The sequence below is a fragment of the Lepisma saccharinum genome, chromosome 3, assembly GCF_977018435.1.
Source record: "Lepisma saccharinum chromosome 3, izLepSacc3.1, whole genome shotgun sequence".
NCBI lineage: Eukaryota > Metazoa > Arthropoda > Insecta > Zygentoma > Lepismatidae > Lepisma > Lepisma saccharinum.
This window is the reverse complement of record NC_139231.1, coordinates 20,940,076-20,963,135: the sequence shown is the minus strand read 5'-3', so window position 1 is coordinate 20,963,135 and position 23,060 is coordinate 20,940,076. Positions and strand designations below refer to the sequence as shown.

The window sequence follows — 23,060 nt, the reverse complement described above, 5'->3', positions numbered from 1 at the left end:
AAATGAACAAGTCCGCTTATCACGTGACCGAGCATCAACCTTGGCGTGCTCTGCACTGTGGTCTTGATACCTCGTAAACTTGACGCTTTCAAATTGTACTAGGTGACGTCACTTCCGCCAAGACCATACTCCAAGTATGTACTTCGTACCTTTCCTACAGAGCCATAGTGTCGCCCGCGTAGCGTGTTCACCATGGATGGGAATAATTTTTAAAAACTTTTCAGTGACCGAGGCCGTTTTGTTGTGCTGTGTTGTTGACATGTGTTGTGTTGTTCTGTGCTTTTGTTCCGTGTGCGTGTGAAAAAGGGGGAGAATGGATTTAAACACCGAACTTATCTCGAAGACGCCATTCTCACGGCTTCCTTACGAGGATAGGATGTAGTAAAGGCCTCTCCCACCTCTTCCGGACCAGTCGAGCAGTTTTCACGATACCAGTTACAAAAAATGTCTTTGGTTGACTGGGTCGAGTGCGCTTAATAAGTTGTATTGCTGGATATGTTTGCTTTTTTTCTACCAACGAAAGTCCTTGGAATACAACAGGATTTAGTAATTTAAATTGTTTGATAACTGCTTGTGATAAACACTAAAAATCACTTAGTCATATACGTGCGTTCAATAACTTACAGACATTCGGTTCTCAAAGAATTGATGATTCCTTGAATTGACAAAAGAAGATTGGCGACAGTTTGCATAAAGAAAAAATGAAGGAAAACAGAATTATTATAAGAAGATTAATTAATGCAATAGCATTTCTAGGGAAGCAAGGGTCTGGGGACTTAGCAAATAAAGGCATGTACATAGAACTTTTGGAATTTTTAGCATCATATGATCCGACAATAGCTAATCATTTAAGAACCGCAACGGTGTTTAGAGGAACGTCACTAATAATACAAAATGATTTAATTGTTGCAATAGCTAGTGTAATTACAGATCATATCAAATCAGAAATATCAAATGCAACATTCGTTGCAGTATTACTTGACGAGACAACTGACGTAACTAATAAAAGTCAGTTATCAACAGTCATTCGATTTGTGGATAATGAGGGAAACTGTCAGGAACGATTTTTGCATTTCACTGACGTCAGTTCAGACCGAACAGCACAAGGATTGTTCCAACATATCATTAAGGTTGTAGATGATTTGAATTGTTCGAAGAAACTTGTGGCGCAAACATTCGATGGAGCAGCTGTTATGACCGGTCATGTGTCTTGACTTCAGGCCTTGGTAAAGAATGAGTATCCCTCATCAACGTTCATTCATTGCTACAGTCACAGGCTAAAATTGGTCTTGTCAAAGTCTACAAACAATATACCAGAATGTAGACGATTCTTCAACTTTTTGTCAGGAATTCCTACATTTTTTCACACTCTACGGTCCGCACAACTGCTCTCGGCGAAAAATCGACATTCCCCGCCACTCTGCTGTCAGTTTTGAAGGCTCCTTCTCCCTCTGGTCTGTCAAGGTTTGGAATGCTCTTCCCCATTAAGTTCACAACACCCAAAAACTTCAAAGAACAAGTCGTATTATTTTTTTTTTTTTGCAAAGACAACAATTGAGCATTAGCTCGTACGGATAAGGAACAAGAATCAAGTAAAGTAAAACCATGTATTTTGCAAACACTTATCTGACACAACGAATATTTCAACCTGTGTGCATACTATTTTAGTCTCAATTTTTAAATTGCGTATGTACACGTGTGTGTGTGAGTGGGGTGTGTGTGTGTGTGTGTGTGTGTGTGTGTGTGTGTGCATGGGTGTGTCTGTGTGTCTGTGTGCCTCTTAAAATTTTATTATTTTTCATTTATGTCAAATTAATTCATGTTATGTTATATATTTGATTTCAATATTATAAATATATGTATTGTAACTTTTAATCACCAGAGTTAGGTGGTAGAGCAGCCCAAGGCTGAATCTCGCTCTGTAGCAAATAAAAATACTTTTTTCAATTCTAAACAAACTTCATGGAAAAAAAAGCATGCCGCGAGTGGCACCAACAAGCTGGAATTTCTCATCAAGGCTTGTAAATACTGTAAAGAAATATAGAGGGCACCATATCAAGTTCTTTACAGCAGTGGTAGATGAAGATGGTGACTGGACAAGTGACGAGGTGAATATTGCACTAAGCTTTGCTTGTTTTCTGTGCAAGTTTGACACTAGATTTCTTCTCATTCTATTCAGCAAAATATTTGCATTTTCCAATGTTCTGTTTAACATATTGCAAAGTAAATGGATGGACATTTCTTACTGCACGAACAAAGTTAATTAATTCTATGACACGTTTCATAAAATTAGGGACGAAGAGTTTGATCTTGCATGGATGGATGCCGCAAGTGATGCTGAAGATGAAGATAGTGAATATGAACGAAGGCCAAGAAGACAGGGTAATGATGACCATTCCAAATACCTGCGCATTTTCAACGAAATTCTGGATACAATGATGTATCAGATAAAATTCAGATTTGAACCTCAAAAGAACCTACAATTTGTGTCTTTGTTGGATTCAGACAAATTTCATACATTTCGTGAAATGTTCCCTCAAAACCGTTTGGCAGAACTGAGAGAACAGTATGCCTCAAATTTTGATAGAGTTCGTCTGAAAAATGAACTAAGTCTGCTTTATTCTCTGGATGAGTGAGTACAAGAATAAATCAATGAATGAAATTACAAATTACATGAAGCTCAATAATTTGGACATAATGTTTAGTGAAGTGTACAAACTAGCAGAACTAACATTGATATTTCCATCGACAACTGCAACCATCGAAAGGAGTTTTTCTTTTCTAAGGAGAATTAAAACATATCTCAGAGCAACACAGGGACACATATTCTTGATTGTCTCTTTCTAAGAAGAAAGCTTGACATAGGCTACCCCTCGCTAGGAGCCTGGTAACGTATCTGTGCACATATATAGATTGAAGCAATTAGTACCATTCCTTAGCAACTCGCTGCTGGCAGGAACAAGTTTTATTATCATAATAGCGATTAAATACTATGTAAGGATTCATTGGCAGGATAATTTCTTTTGAAGAGAATTTATTATTAAAACGCCGCCTTCTGCAGTTTCTTAATAAACGCAACATTTTTTCAAAAGAACAACATGGATTTATTGAAAACAAAAGCATAGCAAGTGCAACACGCGAGTTAATCGAATCCATTTTGCAAGGTATAAAAGGTAAAAACTTAGTTCTGGGAATAGAGACTAGGAACTTGTGCAAGACGTTGTTTAGAATTTCAAAATCCTAACCCTCCCTTCACTGTACATATATGAAATGGCATTATATGCAAAAAAAAAATCTTATGCCACAAAGTTTAATAGAACATTCACATAACACCCGAAATAAACAGCTTCTAAAGCCATACTTCACCAGGATAACATTAATTCAAGAAGGACCCGAACAGATGGCAATCAAAATATTCAATAACTTACCAAATAATATAAAAGCAGAAAATATGACAAGTTTCAAAAACAAATTGAAAATACTATTATTAAATCAAGAATAGTAGAATGTTAGTGAAAAATTAAATTGTAAATTATGGCATTCTTGTAATTGTATTTTTTTTGTCTGAACTGTACTGAACCCTGCAAATACCAATGTAAGGTAGGGGACCCGAATTTCGTCCCCGCTCTCAATTTCGTCCCACTCGGTACCTCGGTATTGTTTCTGAGTTGTGCTAAATTTATGTTTTCAGTTCGCCACATTCGACTACTCATGTTCATTATGTTCACTTTTGCAATGACCTTTTGTAAGTGACCTTAGTACATCATTATTACCCTCATTTCTCCGACCTTGATTAGGAAGACGGAATTAGGCACACTTTTTTGGTTTTGCGATACTTGAGTACTTTCAACATTAATAATTTTTGGTACTAACAATTGATTGTACAGGCGCTTTGGCTTGGTTTCTAGGTAGAGAGAGTTGGCGAAGTTAACATAACATTTTGAAGCTCTTGCGTCATTTGATATGGTCTGCAGGTACGCAAAAGTGTCTGGGAGACGATATTTGGGCCCTTACCTTATATGGTTTATATGGAGTAACAAAATTCAATTCCAAATTCAATGTAATTTCATTTTCACCCACCCTCTTTATCTAAATATTATATTGAAATCTTTTAAAAGTTAGGATACAGTAGACTTGAATTCCATGGATTCATGTAGATTTTGCTCGAATGCAAATATGGATAAACACTACAAGTAATCTAGTTGTTATGAAACTTTCAGCACAATCATTCAATTTACATTTGGTAACTCGTCCATCATAAGGGAAAAGTTATTATTTCCACCATTATGAAACTCGTTGGACATTTACACTAACACGCAATACAATGTTAGTACTTTGTTTAGCAACTAATTAAAAATATCACAAAAAAAATCTAAATTCACGACAGATAATTTTTCACAACAGTCGAATACGTTAATGGATCCAAAATCATGTTTACCGCTTCATCTGCAGGTTATATTCAATTTGGAAAAGGTAAAAATAAAGAAAAATACGTTATTCAAAATACATTTATTTCCTCAAAATATATTTTGTTCAGTGTAAATTTAATTTGTAAAAAATATAAGCATGGTCATCCACATAACAAACCTATAAATGTCATTATGTTTATCAGGTAATCTTTTTTATAATTCATGTGAAGCTACATTAAGCTAGCTCTGAATATCTTGCACTGGAATTATTTTCTTAAGCAGTATATTTGCATCGCAATCTAAATATCTCGTTTTGAAGCTACTAAAAATTCTCAATGCATTAATATCAATAAAATAATTCAAAATGTAGTTCCTATGAATGAGGTAGATATGAGATAATAAGATCTACGTACCATTTAAACATGTAGTAAAATATAGCTACATCCTACAAAACAAGTAAGAAAAACATAAAAACTACATTCGGTTCTAACATGTTAACATATTTTTTCAAAAGCAATTACAGAACAAACACTTCATCTTAAAAATGGAAAAGACAGTTCAGAATATATTCGCTTTAAATTTGTACTTATCTTAGTGATATTTGAAAATGAAGCTAAAAGTTTAAAAGTTAAATTCGAGAGTTGTCCATGCAACAAATAACTTGTGCATAGTGGCATAAACAGAACAATACATTGTAGGATTGACAACAGTAGAGAATATAGGCTTAACATTTTAAATTAAATATGTATGCACTGTGAAAATATTTCATGAACATTCGCTAGTGTGCGCAGGATTTCTTTTCGGAGACTGGATTTCTAAAGGTAGATATTAAGTAGCTGCGTTGTACTGTAGAAGGGGGCGGGATACGCAATAAAATACTTCATTCGAAAAGTTGTTCAAAGACAAAAATATAAATCACATTGGATTTGACAGTAGCTCTTTACTCCTTTCATTTAAAAATTTGCATTTTCTCAAAATTTCTGTAGCCCCATCAACTACCCTCAAGTACGCCAGTGTGCACATTGTAACATTTCTAGTTTTAGTTCTTCACAATCAAAACATAATTAAAGTAAAAACTGACTTAAAAATAACGTCAACGCCCGTCCGTTCCTTAATTTAATGCCCAACCGGAAGCTCCTGCAGCCTGAAGGGAGAATCGAACCCCTTCCTTCCACGGAGCGAGTCCTTCGACACCAGGCGCACCACGAAGAAGTAAACCATCTCGACGAGAGTTAGGATGCTGCCTCCGAGGAAGAGGCTGAGCAGGCCTCCGCAGTAACCTAAAAATAAAGAGCGAATGTCAACACTAGAAACGAGTGTAATTCTTATTTCTATCGTTACTAAACACTATAAATCCTGTTATGGCGATCCATCCCAAACACATACGCACATGATAAAACTAGTGACCCGCGTTCAGCTTCGTCCGCTTTGTAATATACGTATTTATATTCTAAGTATAGTCATCAGTCCATTTAGATAGATCTCTAGCGCCATATACTGGGGACTTCCGTTTATAATATAAGCTTCTTTAAGTTTCTGGCCAATGGGTTTGGGCTGTAGACGTATCAAAATTTAAAAAGTTCACGATGCTTCACCCTCCTTAGTGGTTGAATATCGGAAAAATGAATTGTAAGTGAGTGTTTGTGTCATAAGAGGAAGACACTCCTAAATTTCCAGGATTTTATGTCCAGCGATCTGGGCTGCAAACGCATGAAAACAAAATATCCTCTTTCTCCCTCCTTAGACGATTTAGGCTATGCGTTGATGAATCAGTGAGTAAGGACATATTCATATGTTAAGATTATAAAAAAATGTTTCATTTAAATATAGAATTATATCTTCCAACATTCCTTTCTGACTTTCATTATATAGTTTGAAGCAATATCATGATTGACAGTTTGCTGATAAATTCTCAATATACAGTAGTGGTTCCCAAAGTGTGCGCGGCGTCGCGAAAAGTTCCAATATATTCACTGAGATGCATAGGCGTAGCTAGAACTTTATATTTGGGTGTGCACAAAGAAAAAAAAATGAGGTCTTGTACCTTTTAATAGCATATTTTGCAACACAATCACTTGGCACTTTAACTGCACTGATGTTTGTAAAGGGATATAAATTCAGTAAATGAGAGTGTTGAAAATTTCTGAATATATGTAGTAGAAAGAAATCAAATTGCATAGAAATTACACACACACAAAATGTTCATAAATGTTACAAACAAATACATCAAAATACACGTCATCTAAGTATAACGAGAGACGTCTGTCAAAAGGTACAATGTTCTTAAACTCATCAATAACTTCATTTACATAAATAGACGAAGCTTTTTTCTGTTCCACAAATAGCAAGAGCAGGGCTTCCAATCTATCCTGCTTCTGAGTTGCTCTTAATTTAGTTGTAACTTTGGAAAGCTTGGAGAAAGTAGTATCTCACATGTGCAGCTTGTGACAGGTATAGAAGAAAGACGTTGCAGTACAGAGTAGAATGCAGTAAATATCTTCTTTCTCCAATGACATCAAAAAATCGAAAAACTATAGACACCCGTATCATCAGCGATAATGCACACGTTTGTACCAAGTAATGACATTTTCAACTTCTTACAAACTGACGCTAATTTTCTCTCTCATTGAATTATCTGTCTTTAATTGGGCCTCTCCGATAGCGCAGTGGTAGTGTCATCGCCTTGTAATCAAGGTGTCCCGGGTTTGATACCTGGTGGAGGCACATAGTGGTTCGGATCCCACTTTAAACTGTAGGTACCGTCCCGATTAGCCTTACTGTGCATAAAGTGGACTTTAAACACAAAATCAATCCAATCAATCTGTCTTTAATTATCTTTGATAAAGCAGCCCATTAGGGTGTGCCTAGGCACACCCGGCACACCCTGTAGCTACGCCTATGCTGAGATGACAGTAAATGTTATGAATATGAATACGATTGAATTTAATTGTTCCAAATATATGATTATTTAGAACATTTTACATATAAAATGTTTCTGAACTTGAAATATGTGTTTACTTTGTAACTTAAGGCAAGCAACCTAACCACGCTAACTGAGCGTTGCAAATGTTAGATAGGTTTACATTCTGACTTTGGCCCCGCGGAAAAATCTTGAAACACTAAGGACGCCGTGAAAGGAAAAGGTTTTGGGAACCCCTGCTATACAGCAATGTGGCATTTTTCTAGAAGCATATTTGTTGATCAATTTCTTCTCCTGTATGTCCTGTAGAATATTTGACTCGTAATCTAATGAATTTCATTTGATGATAACCAGTTACAACAGACAAATTTCTTACACAATAATTTTCCGTATTTCTTTCAAATGCTCTGATCTTAAAATACACGACAAGGATCGGTAATTGCAAATCTGGGGGAAAATAATGGAGAAGTATAGATCTATTTACTTCATTTCGCATTGTAGCCACTCGTTTATGTCTACCTAATCCTGGTTCTTCTAAACACGAGTTAATCTTGTTATACATATGAACTCTTGCAATCCTTACCTAAAAATTCAGCCTGATCGTAGAGTTCAACTTTTTCCTTCACTGGCATAACCAGATCCTTAAAGTACACCTCGATGTTCGCAGACCTGCAAAGAAAATAAATGTATTTACCAGGTACTACTGTTAGCATGACTGCAATCAATAAGCCAAAATAAATAAATGTACAGCTATTAGGTTTATATCAGCCAGTCGGTAAATGAGAAGTGAAGGAGAATAAGAGCATCCCATTTTGGGCAAAATTTGCCAGGAACTTGATCAGTCAAATACAGAAAGCAACCGATGCACTTGCTTTCTGGCAATTCTTTTCCACAAGTTGAGAGATTCGGTTTATTATAAGAATCTTAAAAATGTTCATTCATTAAATTCAATATTATATGTAAGAAGTCCTTACCTTCCGTATTTATCTGTTTCATCAGAATGTAAATGATCTATGGATATTTCAGTGTGGTATTCTATCTCCGAGCATGGCCATGGGCAATTATCATCCAGACTGTATGTTCCATTATCAACACCTGAAAATTAAAGTTATATTAATTTATTATTTATGAGTTTTTCTCATTTTCGTGAGGCGGGTAAAATGACTATGACTATACTGTTTCTCTTTCTGTATATTTCTATCAGGGTTTGGAAGTAACTATTACGTGTAACTCAGTTACCTAAGACTCTTCAAACCGCGTAGATGTTTGCGTAAAGAACCACCACGTCTTGTTCCGAAACATTATTCGCCTCATATAGTGATAAAGAGGCACTTTACAGAAATGCCCAGTATTGTGCAAGGTATTTTAACTCAAATTTTGCCTACACTCATAAGAATTTTATCTCCTTGCGCTCAAATTTGACGGTCATTATCTCCACGTTTTAAATCTCATTAATATTTCTCTCTTTTCAATTAGAGGATGAACAATTGTAAATATTTTCCAATAATCTATATTCTGATTACGAGTTTTCTTTTATTATCTTTTATTAACTATTTTATTACTGGTTTATAGTATCTGGCTTCATGAAATATGTGAGACGTCAGAGGTTTTCCTTCAGTAAAATGATTTATCTCAAGAGTTGGCTACTTTTTTATAACTCTGAAAAGCTGTGTTGTTAAATTCACAAATTCAGAGCAGAATTCTTTCAGGTCAGTCAAATAAGAAGTTTGTATCTGGCTGTTGATCACAAGAAAGAATGAAGATGTAAATTAAAAACTTCCGCTCCCAGAATAATAAAGATTTTGTCCATTTCTCTGTCTTCCTTCTCTTAATGGCATCTACAATATCTGTAAACTTGGCTACCGTAATGCCATATATTGAGTGCCTGTAAACTCAGATGTGTACATACCTCGTAGTATGCGATGTATTGAATGAACGTACACTCAGATACAGTAATGCCCACGATCGTAGCCAGGGGTAAGCTAAGGGGTTGAAGCCTAGGATGCCGTTCACAGAGGGTGTAATTAGTGATGGCGCCAGCCTGAAATAAGTGGGGGGGGGGGTGGCCTACAGATTTCGGAGTCAAATTCTCGGGGGCTAACTAATACCGGCTAAAATGTATTTTTTTTACTTAATACTTTACTACGGTATGATTTTACGAGTGACATATTTTGCAGCAGATACAAAGATAAATCACTGAGATGTTCCATTTTGTTCCATCATATACAAAAGTACTTTAAGGACGAATGTCAAGTAAAATGCAATAATTATATTGTTTTCTTTTCCTGAGCAATGATTGAGTGGAATAATATCACAGGCTTACTATTCATGTGAACAGTACAAAAAACACACCATAAAAATGCACTTTTTATGAACTACCTGGATATACGTTTAAATACTACACGGCAAGACGATTTCTATATAAAGAGTGTGAGAACATGTTTGCTAAAATGAGTAAATGAAACTACGATAAGATAGATACATCTGTTTTTATGAGCAGCTAAAACCTTGTTTGAATCCAAAGATTTTACAAGATCTTTCTCAAATAGACAGGACGGAATAGATTGATTGATTGACCGAATTGTTGTCTTAAGTCCACTTTATGCACAGAAAGGCTAATCGGAACTGAACATACAGTTTAAAGTGGGAACCAAACTACTATGTGCCTCCACCGAGTATCGAACCAGGGACTAACCATTCGTCACCAATTAATTTACGAAGATAACAATTTTATTTCAGAATATGTTATGCAGTACTGATCACAATTGGATCAATAGTTTTAGATATGATTGAAAGAATGATTCTCCTGCATGGAATCACATATATGACGGAATTGCAGAAATTATTTTCTAACCTCCCAAATAATAATTAATTAACATGTAGGACCAGCTAGGACTGCGAGCAATAAAATTGCCCAAGCGTGCTGATTATCGCACCATATTGCAATAATTAGTTGATTGGATTTGTATTAAGGTCCACTATATGCACAGATGCTAATCGGGACACAGCCTAGTAGAATCCGAACCACTTAATGAAATGTTTGCCTCCACCGGGATCGAACCTGGGACCCCTTGATATCAAGGCATCAGTTTTATACCTATATTATCAGGAATGGGAGCCTAATTTTAATATTCCCAATTCTTAGCATTTAAATAAATAGGTAGTTGTGTACTTTTTGATTCTTTAACATCGTAGTTCTTCCTCTCGTATATCTACAGCAATAATGGTAGATAAAACTATGAAACCAATGACAGAACATCGCTAATAGTAGAGGAAATATACGGTTTCACCCGGAAATAATTGCAACACAAATGGTTTTTTGTGCCAGATTGTGCTGAATGGTATAGTGAATAATATATTAAAAATCCGGCATTCAAATATTTGGGGAAAATCTGCCATCTTGGAAAATGGCGGAAAAATCAAATTAAAAATTTTAAAAAAATAATATCTCTAAAACGGTGCATTGTACACAAAAAGTGAAAATAACCAAAATGAAAGAACAAAAAATTTGCAATTTTTTTTTTTTTGTTGTTTGATAGAGCTACCATAAATCGTAAGTGAATTAGAAAGATTCAAATATTTTCTTCAATTTTTTGAATTAGAGCAAAAGTTGGTTTTAGTACTCGAATGTAGTGAAACTGTAATTAGAAAATCGTCGTTTATAACATAGTGCAGTTTCCTGGCATTTGGACACGTAAATAACTTGTTGTAAATCACATCTCACTCACATCTCACATTGGTACTTGACAGGGAAAGAATTTTCATGTCCTTTATTATCAGTTACATTCTGACGATATACAATTTACTCCATGTAGTCAGATTTAAATTTTATTTTCAATCATTAAGGGTTCCGCATAGAGGGCACAGTATTTTTTGGGCTGACATAAAGTAAAATTTACACTGTTAAATTATTGGCGTGTTTTGTGAAACTAGCCCGGTGAAGAAATTTTGCACAGTGGTTCGAATCTCACTGTAGGTCCAGTCCCGATTGGCCTCTCTGAGCACGAAGTGGACTTAAACACACCCCGTGTTGTTAAATTTGCACCTTGTGACCTGAAGGTTTCTTGGAGATAAGTGTCACACATTTTAATCACAGTCCAATCTGAATTCCAAAGTTATTCGAATACTGGCTACAATAATAATTATAATAAAGTATAGTTCCGAAAACTTTCTTGATATGTTGAAAGCATTTAGAGAAGAGAGCATTGCATACGAAGTTTTTCATTAGTACAGGAAAGTAGAAAATATTGATAATTTTCTAACGACGAGACACTGCGTTGATTGTGTTCAATATTGTGTCTTGTCAGAGGTTTTATAATACAAACTATTTGATTTTCTTCACCAGATATTAGGCAACACATTTATCCATTAGTAGACGGTACTACCCTTGACGTCGTTTTTCATCGATTATCTGTCATTTTTAATTATGATTAATGTTTTTTTAATTCAGTATCCAGGGTAACGCTATTGTTAATTAATCTAGCGCCACGTGTTGTGGGTGGAGGAGGAGATGAGTCACCGATGACTCATGCACACGTGTGAGTTTGAAATTAATGGTTTTCCATTAGTGCACAAGAGATACTATTATGTATTCCGTTTTCGGCCTAAGCTAACCTATTGTTGTATTTTATATGTGTGTTTCTGCCGGATATGAGTCACAGATGATTTATACTGACGTTGGAGTTTGGAATTAATGGTTTTTCCATTAAGGTACAAAATACACTTTCGGCCTATTCTAAGGCGTCACGTCCGGCCATTTTGGCGTCGGTGGTGAGTCATATTTGGTATAATTGAGGAGCTCGAACGGTCCTGGGTAGAGGCTAGAAAATATTAACCAATGAGAGAAGGTTTTTAATAAATGATTCAACCAATCAGAGAAGAGTAATGAAAATAATATTTATATTGACTGGCCTTTTGTCTAAGAATCTATAAATATCGAGCGGAAGACGAAGCGGTCCAAGAGAGTTCTCAAGTGTTTGGCTTGAAAGACGTACTGATTTTTTAGCGTGACTGAGTTGTTGCAGTGCAATTAAAGGCTTTTTAACTTGGTAAGTATTTTTTTGTGTACTATTCTTTATTTCAAGTTGTTTTTTTAACTGCCATGCAAACAAAGTTTAAGCGTTTTGCATTATTTTTGAAAATATTATACAAAGAATACTCGAAAATAACACTAACAATATGTATTGTTATTGTTCCAGGTTCTGTCACTTTCTCTTTTTCTGAATTCCACCCATTCTTTTGTCACTGCGATGTTTTTTTAAAAAATATTATACAAAAATATTAGAAAATATCACTAACAATGTGAATTGTTATTGTTGCAGGTTCTTTCTGAGAAGCAGATGTGAAGTACTCTGCAAAGAACTGAAAGCCTGATTAGAAGAAACGAATAGTGAAAACTGACGTTGCTGAGCAGGACCCCAGAGAGATGAGTGATTTGGTGCTTATATGTCCATGTTTCTTCGATTATATCGATAAGGATTGTGTGCTGGAGGCTTTGAAAAAGTATACCCCTTACAAGTACATTACATGCTGGGGCTGTTATTCAAATGAATGCAACCAACTAGCCCACGATTGCGTTATTAAACATTTTTACGAGTGCGAGGATGTGCGCGGTAAAGACGAAGTTCAACTCTCCGATTGTTTTATAATTTGCCAAGAGGAATGCCGAGAGAATGAATGCCAGAATTGTGTAGAGTGGATGTGCGAGAGAATCCAGCGTTATCTGCAGGATCCGGACAATACAAGTCATATTTTCGATTTTTATCTTGCTAATCATGAAGATGTAGGTAATGGTTTGAAGGCACAGGAGGAATCGACAGGATACAGAGACTTTTACAGTGTGTTGTGTGAAATTTCAAATGATTTCGAACTAGTAAAAACTCTTATAGCGCCTATACGAGAAGCGGAGCTTGCTCGTGGTTAAGAAACAATATTTGTTAATATCTAAAGTGAAAATGGCGCAATATATCATTGATGCGCAAGGTTTTATGTACAATAATAAATTTATATTGCGTGAGATGTGTGTTAGTTCTACAAATTTGGATACTGTGTATTATGCTCTTGTAAAAGTGCCAGAATATTTCAAAGAAAATAATGAATCCCAATGGGTGAAAGAAAATATTCATGCTTTATCGTACGATACTCCTCTGGGATGTGAAGTGTACTATGTTCGTAGTGTAATTAGAAATTTGAACTGTCAAGGTTTAACTTTCTATTGCAAGGGAGAAGAAAAATCCAAACTTCTCAAAGATTTGTTCAATATTTATAATATTGTAGATTTGCAAAGTGCAAACTGTCCTTCGCTTAGAAATTTGTATATGTTTCAAGGAGGATTGTGCAAGTATCATTCTGATACTTCGCCTCCATCAGAACAAGGTTGTGCATTCAGAAATGTACAAAGACTTGTATCTTGGTACAATACTAAAATTACCAATATGTAATGTATTTTAGAGCAAATAATAAAAGATTTGTGAAAAAATAATTGTTTTCTATGTTGTTATTTAGCCTTATAGGCCTTTTTTCAAGAACTATTGACTTTTTTGAGTGTTTAGTAATACCAGGGATTATCTGTGGCTGTTATATCATGCGAGTCTTATTTTTACTACAGTCAGGACTAAATTCCACTGACTGAAGCTTAAAGCTTAGGCTCTATAGCATGTTGATTGGTTAATCACAAGGCAATATGAACTTTACAGAGGGTTGTAACAGAGGCATAGGAACGCACGGCAGAGCATTATTAGTGTGCAAGTACCTTTTACATCGATAAATAATGCTGATTTGTATCTGTTTTTTTAGTTAGTTTACATATTCATTTAGGATTCAAATGAAACAATTGCAGTATTTTTTAAAAGTTTATTTTTATTCAAGAATATATCAGATTTATATACACGAAAAGTAGACTACCAATAAGCGAAAATCACATAGTCATTAGAATTTAGTCGTCGCTGGAATTCCTCCATGAGGGTGTCATAGTAAGAGAGAAATTTTCGCCATTGTTCAAAATTTAGTGTGACTTGTCCGGTGGCGTTGCTGATTTCCACTTTTATGTTTTCTCCACTGCCCTCGAAGGTGAAGTAAAGTTCTCCTATAATGTTTTTAGATCTGAATCTGTCTTCTCGTGTGGGGAATCTGTTCTTGTAAGTGTCGAAGATCGCATCTGATTTGTACACGCATGCTGGGTACTCATCGCTATTTAGGACAATGTAATTTTTTTCATGTTTCAAAATCAATTCAGTGTCGGTGAAAGTACCTCGAATAACGACATCCATGTTGTTATCAATGTTGTAGCGGCTTTCTGGTTCCATCTTGTGTTTTTTATGTGTATCTCTAGTAGACTGCAATGCTTACTGATTTTGTTGGATATATATATATATATATATATATATATATATATACACAATTTTTTCAAAATAGGCGCAAAGTACTACAAAAAGCAAGCTTTACCAGTTACACAGCCAATATTTTCTATTTCAAGTAACTACATGTACAGTGTCTCTCAAAAGTTTTATGACAGCGCTGCGGCGAGACCTAGAGAGCATGAACAAGCAGATACGCACGAACACCATTGAAATAGATGACCTAGCGCAGTACTCTAGGACTGCATTTTGCTGCATGGGGTCCCCGAAACCACCAACGAAGACGTGGACAGCATCGTGCTCCAGACTTTACAAAATAAGCTTCAGTTGCAGCACATCAAGCTCGAGCGCGTTGACCGGTGCCACAGGCTTGGCCCTCCGAAAAGATCGTCTGCGAAAGTTTTGAGATCGGGAAAACGCCCCATCATAGTGAAATTTGTAAGCTACCGCTCCAGGAACGAGGTGTGGAAGTCAAAGAAAATGCTAAAGAACTCGTCCCTATTAATTACAGAGTCGCTAACTCCCTACAGACAGAGGGTTTTGCGGGAGGCAAAGGATCGCGTAGGGACACGCAATGCCTGGAGCCAAGACGGGCGCATTTTCGTATCTCACGGAGGTCGTCGCTACCTTAAATCTTCCCCCGAGGATCTTGACGTTCTCCCTTGAGATGGGGTGCAACGCGAACTAAGTATGAAGTGTAATGAAGAGCATATGGGACTTTTGTCGTTATGATACGCTGTGTATGAATAATTGTGTGTGTGATGTGTTCAAATCATGTGTGTTTAGTGTGAGTTTTTTGTCCGGGTTCTTGTTTATGTTATCGTTTTTTAATGTGTGTGTGTGTGTGTGTGTGTGTCATTCCCTGATGCTTTCCTCCATGCTATTCTGCTTGACAGGGTAAGTAATAATTCTAAATTTAATTTTGGTTTCTGTTCGTTAAACCTCAATTCTAAAAATGGCTAATCTGGCAACAACGCATCTCGGTGACAGTGGACGAAATTCTGAAGAGGGTCGTCGCTCTGTTAATTGCCCTGGCACTCCGCCCCCCGCGGTCAGCACAGCCGAAATTCTCGGAAATGAGCTGAATACTTGTCCGAACTCACTGTTGGTGTCACACGTGAATGCACAGAGCATCGAAGCGCACCTCGATAGCTTCAAAGCTATTTTCTCCCCCCTGAATCTCCACTGCATTCTTGTATCGGAGACGTGGCTTAATCCTCTCACACCCTCCAGCATGGTCTCCTTGCGAGGCTACAACGTCTTCCGAAATGACAGGTTGGGGAAACGAGGTGGCGGGGTGATGGCACTGATAAGGGAAGATATTACTGCGGTGGTTGTGGCTAAATCTGACGGTAACTACGCACGAATGACAGAGTATCTTTTCCTGGAACTTACCATCAACAAACAGAAGCTACTGCTGGCTGTTGCGTACCGCCCACCTGGAACGTGCTTTGTAAATTGTAAAGAGGAACTCGCTAAACTCATTCCCATGTACTCGCATGTATTATTATTGGGCGATCTGAACTTTCATTTAGAAACTGACAAACCTGAAGTAAATAAATTCCGCGCTGCTATCTCTTCTTACAATCTAAATATTTTGAAGCTCGATCCTACCTTCCACACGGCTACATCGCATTCTTGGCTAGATGTCATCTTAACAGGAGACTGCTCTCGAATCACCAAACATGGACAAACGAGCGCCTGCGGTCTCTCGTTCCACGATCTTATTTACGTTGCTTACTCGCTGAATGTTCCGAAATCCAAGCCAAACATAATTGAATACCGCGATTTAAAGAAAATTAACCTCGCCTCACTAAACGAAGATGCTACAAGAACCCCATGGAATTGAATAAACAGCTTCACTAATATTAACGATAAGCTTAATGAATTAAATAGTCTAATCTTACACCTTTTCGACAAACATGCTCCACTAAAGAAAAAACGCGTCACGCGGCCTGCTTCCCCCTGGATGACCGATAGAGGCCAGCATAGTCTGCCTTTTACCTACCCACTGCCCGCTTGCACGCGATAACAGGTTTACCTGCTCGCCTGCCCACGGCAACGAGTCGACTTGCGTCTTTACCCGGGTTCTTGCTCTTCAAGGCGCTCTGCGCTTACAAGGTACCTGGGCATTCAACAAGACCCGGGCGCCTGCAAAACCTGCTGGAAGGAAACAGCCCTCCGGCAGCGTGTCGCTCCAGGTGTTTCATCACCACGTGGACGGCTGCAGCCAGTGTTGCCTACTTACGTAGCTACTAAATCCTAAGAAGTCCTAGGAGGAGCTTCTTCTCCAAGGAGAATTTATATACTTAGCGATTTCAGTTCAGCGTAAGCAGTTTTTATCTTATTACCAGGAAATGCACGCAATATTACAGTTTCATTTATCTAAATGAATGATCGAGCAAACAAAAATCTCCTCAATGAAAACTAATTGTTTTTCATTGCATGGTGCCTTAACCAGGCACGCAGTGGCGCAACCAGAGGGGGCAGGGTGCATTGCTCACAACCTTGGACGGAAATTGTCTAGCGGAGGGGTCAGGGTGGGGGTCAAACATTAAAGTACAAGTCTCATCAAGTTCAATGCCGTAGCAAAGGGATAGCGGGAGTCGGTCTGAGCGCCGAACGATCTAAGTGAGAAAAGTTTTAAAACAGAGAATGCTATGGCGGCCCGTGATATTATTTGCTATTAATGTTGGTTTGTTACGAGTTGGATGAATTAATTATGTAATACGTCGCTCCACGTGAAAAGAAAATATTGTAGATGGAAATTTTACATGCCATATGTATGTACATTCGGAATGCATTTATCATGCACTTTCTTTCTTTCAAAAATAGTTTGTGTGCTTGTTTTCCATTATTAGCTAATGTGAAATTGACGTGTTGAAAAAAAATTTTCTAATCCTCTGTTTCAACACAAATGCGTGAGAACCGACTTCTACCCCCTTTTTGCGTGATTTATGAGGATAATAATGCCTTTCATGCTACTTTATTACTATTATTGTGATTGTTGTTGTTGTTACGTTTATCCGAGTACTTGTCTCCCCCTCCAAACGAGGGTAACGGCAATGCCCCTGGCTGGCTACGGCCCTGGTGTTCGCAGTAGAACAGTGTGTTGTTTGACTCGCGACCTCAGCGTCGAACGTGACATGTTTCAGTCCTGCCCTATATCACTATATATACGTATATTGGTTATTTACGACATATACTTATGGATCCTGTGCCACGGAAAACCTATTTCAATGTGTGTGTGTGGGGGGGGTAGCAACATTCGTAAATCTCATTTCATTGGTCATGTGGCTTACGAAGCTTTGAGTTCCCTTTTTTAAGTAGTGAAAATCTATTGCAGTTGGCAACACTGCAGAACGGTGTGGGCCCGGTGCAGTTTCTACTCGAAGCAACTACGTCATGCAGAGGGAGGGGTCTGCAGTTGATGGAAAGAACGAACTGAGACCTACTAGGTATCGTAAGACTGCGGGTACCCGGCGGGTCTACAATGCCTGCCAGGAACGATCTGGGCAGGTGGGCAGACAAGCTGCTCAAGCGAGGATGTTGCGCAGGTTGCATGGCATTTCAGGAGCGATGTCTCGCGAACGGGTCTGCTCCAGGTCTTGTGCAGGCCTCTGATGACCGACAGCATTCTCGCACTTATGGCGGAGCGCGATTCGGCTCACCGCAGGTTTAATCTGACAAGCGCCTCAAATCTCCAAATACTTTAAATCGTTTTAATAACTACCGCGTGTTGAGAAATCGATGTAATCAGGCCGTGCGCAACGCAAAGAAAAGGCTTTCTTACGAATTATTAAATATGCAAGGCAACCCCCGAATGTTGTGGAATAACTTAAGAAATCTAGGGCTAGGAGAGAAACGTAACGTAGATCCTACTCGTGTTTCGTCCCTTGATGAATTAAATACACTCTCTAATTCAATGAATAACGATGCTAAAAATGTTACTATTAGAGCAATAGCAAACCACAAAACAGAAATGATAGAGTTCAATTTTAACCCAGTCTATGAGTTCCAAGTTGCAACTGCAATCGGTCGGATCAAATCTGGTTCTGAAGGAGCCGACAACCTCCCATTGCGACTAATAAAGCTGATTTTACCTCATGTATTGCCATACATCACTGACATTTTTAATCTTTCTCTGCGCTCTGGTATTTTTCCTGATAAGTGGAAAATAGCACACGTTCTTCCTCTCGCCAAGACTGACCCCGCCACTTCCATTGACAATTTCCGACCTATCAGTATTCTTCCCGCGCTATCGAAAGCATTAGAATACATTGCTCACGACCAAATCAGCCGACATACAAATGAAGTTCTGGCTCCGTTTCAGTCGGGATTTAGACCTAATCACAGCACTAACACCGCCATGACTCACATAACCGACGACGTCAGACAAGCGATGGACTGCACACAGGCGACAGTTTTAGTTCTATTGGACTACACGAAAGCTTTCCAGTCACTCGACCATGATATTCTCATTTCCAAGCTAAAATCATTTTTTAATTTCACCACCTCTGCAACCGACTGGGTCAAATCCTACTTAACTGGACGTAAACAAAGGGTGGTTTATGATGGCAAGTGCTCGGCGCTATCTGAGATCACTTGTGGCGTTCCGCAAGGAAGCGTACTCGGCCCTTTATTATTTTCCTTATACATTAATGACCTGCCAAATATCTTGAAACACTGCCGTTATCACCTGTATGCCGATGACCTCCAGTTGTACTATTCTGCACCCCCAGTAATGTTAAGCGATGGCATTTCCAAGGTTAATGAAGATATAGAGAGGATTGTTAAATGGTCGCTAGACAATGGCATGTATATTAACCCTAATAAAACACAAGCAATTTTGATTGCTTCCGATAAACTGAAACGTTACGTAGATCTTAACATTCTGCCTTCCATTCTTGTAGATTCGACTCGCCTTCCATTTAACCAAACTGTTAAAGATCTGGGAATTGTATTAGACGGAAATTTATCATGGTCACATCACACAAGTTCGGCGTGTAGAAAAGCTTTCGCATCTCTGTATTCTATAAGACGCATGGGCAAGTTCCTCCCCACCTCTATCAAGGCCAAACTATGTCAGTCCCTAGTTTTATGCCATTTAGATTATTGTGACGTAGCGTATTCCGGCTTAACAGGTGAGTCAGCTAGACGTCTGCAGAGTGTTCAAAATGCCTGCGTACGATACATTTTTCATTTAAAATATTGGGACCACCTATCACCTTATTTTCTCAAATTGGGGTGGCTACGTATGCAAGAAAGACGAACGCTGCACACTCTGATTTTACTTTACAAAGTTCTCACCCTCAAGTCACCTTCCTATCTCCTCTCTCGCTTCCAATTTCTTCACGAATTTCACGATCGCGACACCAGATCACGCAGCTCCTCAGTTCTCTCTATCCCCGTCCACAGATCAAACTTCTTCTCCAATTCTTTCTCCGTATCGGCTGTAAGACTATGGAATCAGTTGCCAGAAAGCACTAGAGCAGTAAGCTCCGTCGGTACCTTTAGCAGACGTGTTCTCCACTCTCTTCAGAGTAGTCGTTAGATCTTCCCCTGTCAAGCAGACTAAAAAGCATGTGCAAGTGAACGAATTCTTAAAATACCTTGCAGTTACTTAAATACAATTTTAAATTTTGCATTCTTTCATTACATATTTAGTTTTTTATGTATTATATATTTTGTATTTTGTGTGTTATATACAGGGCTTTAAGACTTGTGTGTATGAGTATAATATGTGTGTGTGGACCTATGTGAAATGACTTAGTGTACTTTGTGTATAATATAATAATGTATAATTTTAAATGTATGGTTGAGTGGAAGAAAAGGCTTTGTACGGCCTTAACTCCGCCATTTAAAACAAGGCATTAATAAATAAATAAATAAATCCTTGCATTGAACTCAAGTGGGAAAAGGGGTAAAATTAGCATGTCCTGAATTTCCACACATATAAATAGTTATTTCATTAATATTTGTCAATGCCTTTGAAGCAGTACACAATTATCGTTAGAGTATCATAATTCATGATCTTATATATAAAAATATCCCGTTGAACGTGTGTCAATTCATTTATTTGTTTATTTTTTTTTATAAATTCTATATGCAGACCAATGTAGCCACTATATACTGCTATTACAAATAATGTTACCATGCTTTTGTTTAATGGAAGGGATTCTTTTTTAAGGAACATCTAGTATGGAGGATCGAACGTGGGACCGTAATGCTTTCAAAACTCTAACCAATACACTACGCCCTTTGTTTTCTTAGAGCTACTGTACCTAATTATTCTGTCGCCTCAATATTGTAAACGTTATCTGCAAAAAAGAAGTTAAATACTCAGATATAGCTCTGTACTTCTAGAATTACTTTATACTCTTGCATTTGAAATTTAACTCTGAATTTCTTTCTTCGTATTAGTATATCTAAGCTTGTGAATATATTTTATTTGTAATTTTATAACGGTTTCATGAACATCTACGAAATAGTTCCTTATAACTTGGAATATGGTGAATAGATATGAAATGTCTTGAAATTAATTTTCGACCACTAGATTTTGGCAAGGGAATTATGTGTGATCCGTTTCCAGTTATTCATTGCTTAAACAAACGTTTTAAAACTATGTGGAATTTTCATTCTGGGATAAGTTTCTTTACTTGCTACATGTATGCGAACTACACTCTGTCCCACTTATCTCTGGAGCAGGTGAACGAAAACAAGTATCTGAGCAGCGATGAACACGTGAGAGGAGTGGGATTGCGTGGAGGGAGGAAAGCCACTGCAGTTACCAGCCTGCCCAGCAGCGTGCACTGATTCGCTCTGTCCACTCGATCCCCTCTCCCCACTTCTCTTCCGCTATGCGCGGCTTTGCTCCAGAGATGATGGGACAGGGTACAGTTAATTGTTTCTCAAAAGTTATCATCTATGTCTGTATGCCACACATTTAATTCTTACTCATAACATAACCCACAGCTCTACAGCACCTTGACGGGCCTTGGCTTACCTACCGACTGCTGGTCTCCCTCCCACACTGTTCCGCCGTCACCTGTTAAAGCGTGGAGGTCTCAGACCAGTGTTGGGGTGACGGGTGATCAGCCCGACGAACCCCCAGCCGTTATTGTAGGTCTTCTTGACCAGGTTACGCTCACTCACTCGGAGCTTCCCAATTTCCTCACGATGGTGGGTTGCCACCGGCCCTATACGTAGGCCGAATAAATTCCGACCAGAGCCGGATTCGAACCTACGCCGTCCCGCAGCGAACAATCTCAAGACGAGTGAACGCCTTAACCCGCTCGACTACGGAGGAGGACTTAATTCTTACTCACATGGAAAAAAAATGTCAATTTGTATTCAGGGGGTAGTTTCACAGTTACAAACTATTTTGGTCTTGATGAGAAGTTTAGTGTAAGTAGGCATTTTGTTTATAATTTTGAAATTGAAGTCGTCTAAAGTTGAAATCCTCATATTTAGGGCTTGAACTCGTCACCTAAGAGGTTGAAGATCGTCCTCTACTTTGTGCCTGACCTTCTTTATTTTTCTATTCATTATTCATCCTCATCGTCGCGATTAGCCAAAGGTAAAATAAGAAAAGTCCTCCTCCGTGACCTCCAACTGCAGGACGGCATGGATTCGAGTCCGCCTATGCTCACTCTCTAGGTTCTCGGCCTGTGTATGGGACCGGTTGCAACCCACCATCGTGAAGAAATTGGGGAGCTACGAGTGAGTAGCGTAACCCGGTCTCGGAAATCACATATGAGGCATGTTCCTGGGTAAACAAAAAATAATCGATCAGACAATTCGATTATCGAAGGCGATAAAATAATCTCCAAGTTGCCAATATAAATAAATGGAATACAGGTTGTCTTCGAGCTTACATTGTTAAAAAGGAGCGGATACACGTATTAATATCCCAATAATTATTCAATACGGTTTTTTGTTTATCAGGAATTATCACTTAAACTATTGCATGTTGAGCTGGTGCTTACCTAGCCGCCTCTGATGAAATCTACCATTCTTCAGATTCTCTTTAAAATTCGACTCTGGTCACTTGTAACGTGCTGGGTGCAGACACTGTGCATCGAACCACAGTGTTTTGCGATAAGAAGCGGCCTTGAATAGCGTGAGTGAGTCACTTTGATCGCGAGCAAGCTAGACTATCAAGCTTGTCTGCCTTTGAAAACCAAGTCATTTTTTTCACGGTTTCCGAACACGATTGCTATTGTAGAAGTATATATTCTCTCAAACGAGCAAGAAAGGAAATTCGACCAATGTTCTCCAGTCGTTTAAAACCAAATATTATCTATTAAACGAAAAGTTCACGATTGTCAATAAACGGTTTAACCTATCTGAGCATAAGGTGAATGTAAATACTAA

General features: G+C 38.0%; 2 protein-coding genes across 2 annotated transcripts in view; one reads left to right on the top strand and one right to left on the bottom strand.

Annotated features, from left to right (window-relative positions):
• The first annotated feature begins 701 nt into the window (after positions 1–701).
• LOC145985481 (zinc finger MYM-type protein 1-like) lies at positions 702–1,214 on the top strand. The gene has a single exon (XM_083119552.1). It carries the CDS (start codon positions 702–704, stop codon positions 1,212–1,214), a length of 513 nt encoding a protein of 170 aa, XP_082975678.1.
• A 3,278-nt stretch (positions 1,215–4,492) lies between these two features.
• The window catches only part of LOC145984934 (pickpocket protein 28-like), a 328,930-nt gene continuing 310,362 nt past the window's right edge, over positions 4,493–23,060 (bottom strand). Inside the window, exons 11-13 of the mRNA XM_083118345.1 lie at positions 8,304–8,424; positions 7,913–7,998; positions 4,493–5,689 (exon numbers count right to left, since the gene is read on the bottom strand). Of these exons, the coding sequence (XP_082974471.1) occupies positions 5,526–5,689; positions 7,913–7,998; positions 8,304–8,424 (371 nt within the window). The 3' untranslated portion in view covers positions 4,493–5,525. The remainder of the gene's footprint in view (positions 5,690–7,912; positions 7,999–8,303; positions 8,425–23,060) is intronic.

Coding starts and splice junctions, on each gene's coding strand:
- LOC145985481 (XM_083119552.1), top strand. CDS start 702: ATGAAGGAAAACAGAATTATTATAAGAAGATTAATTAATGCAATAGCA.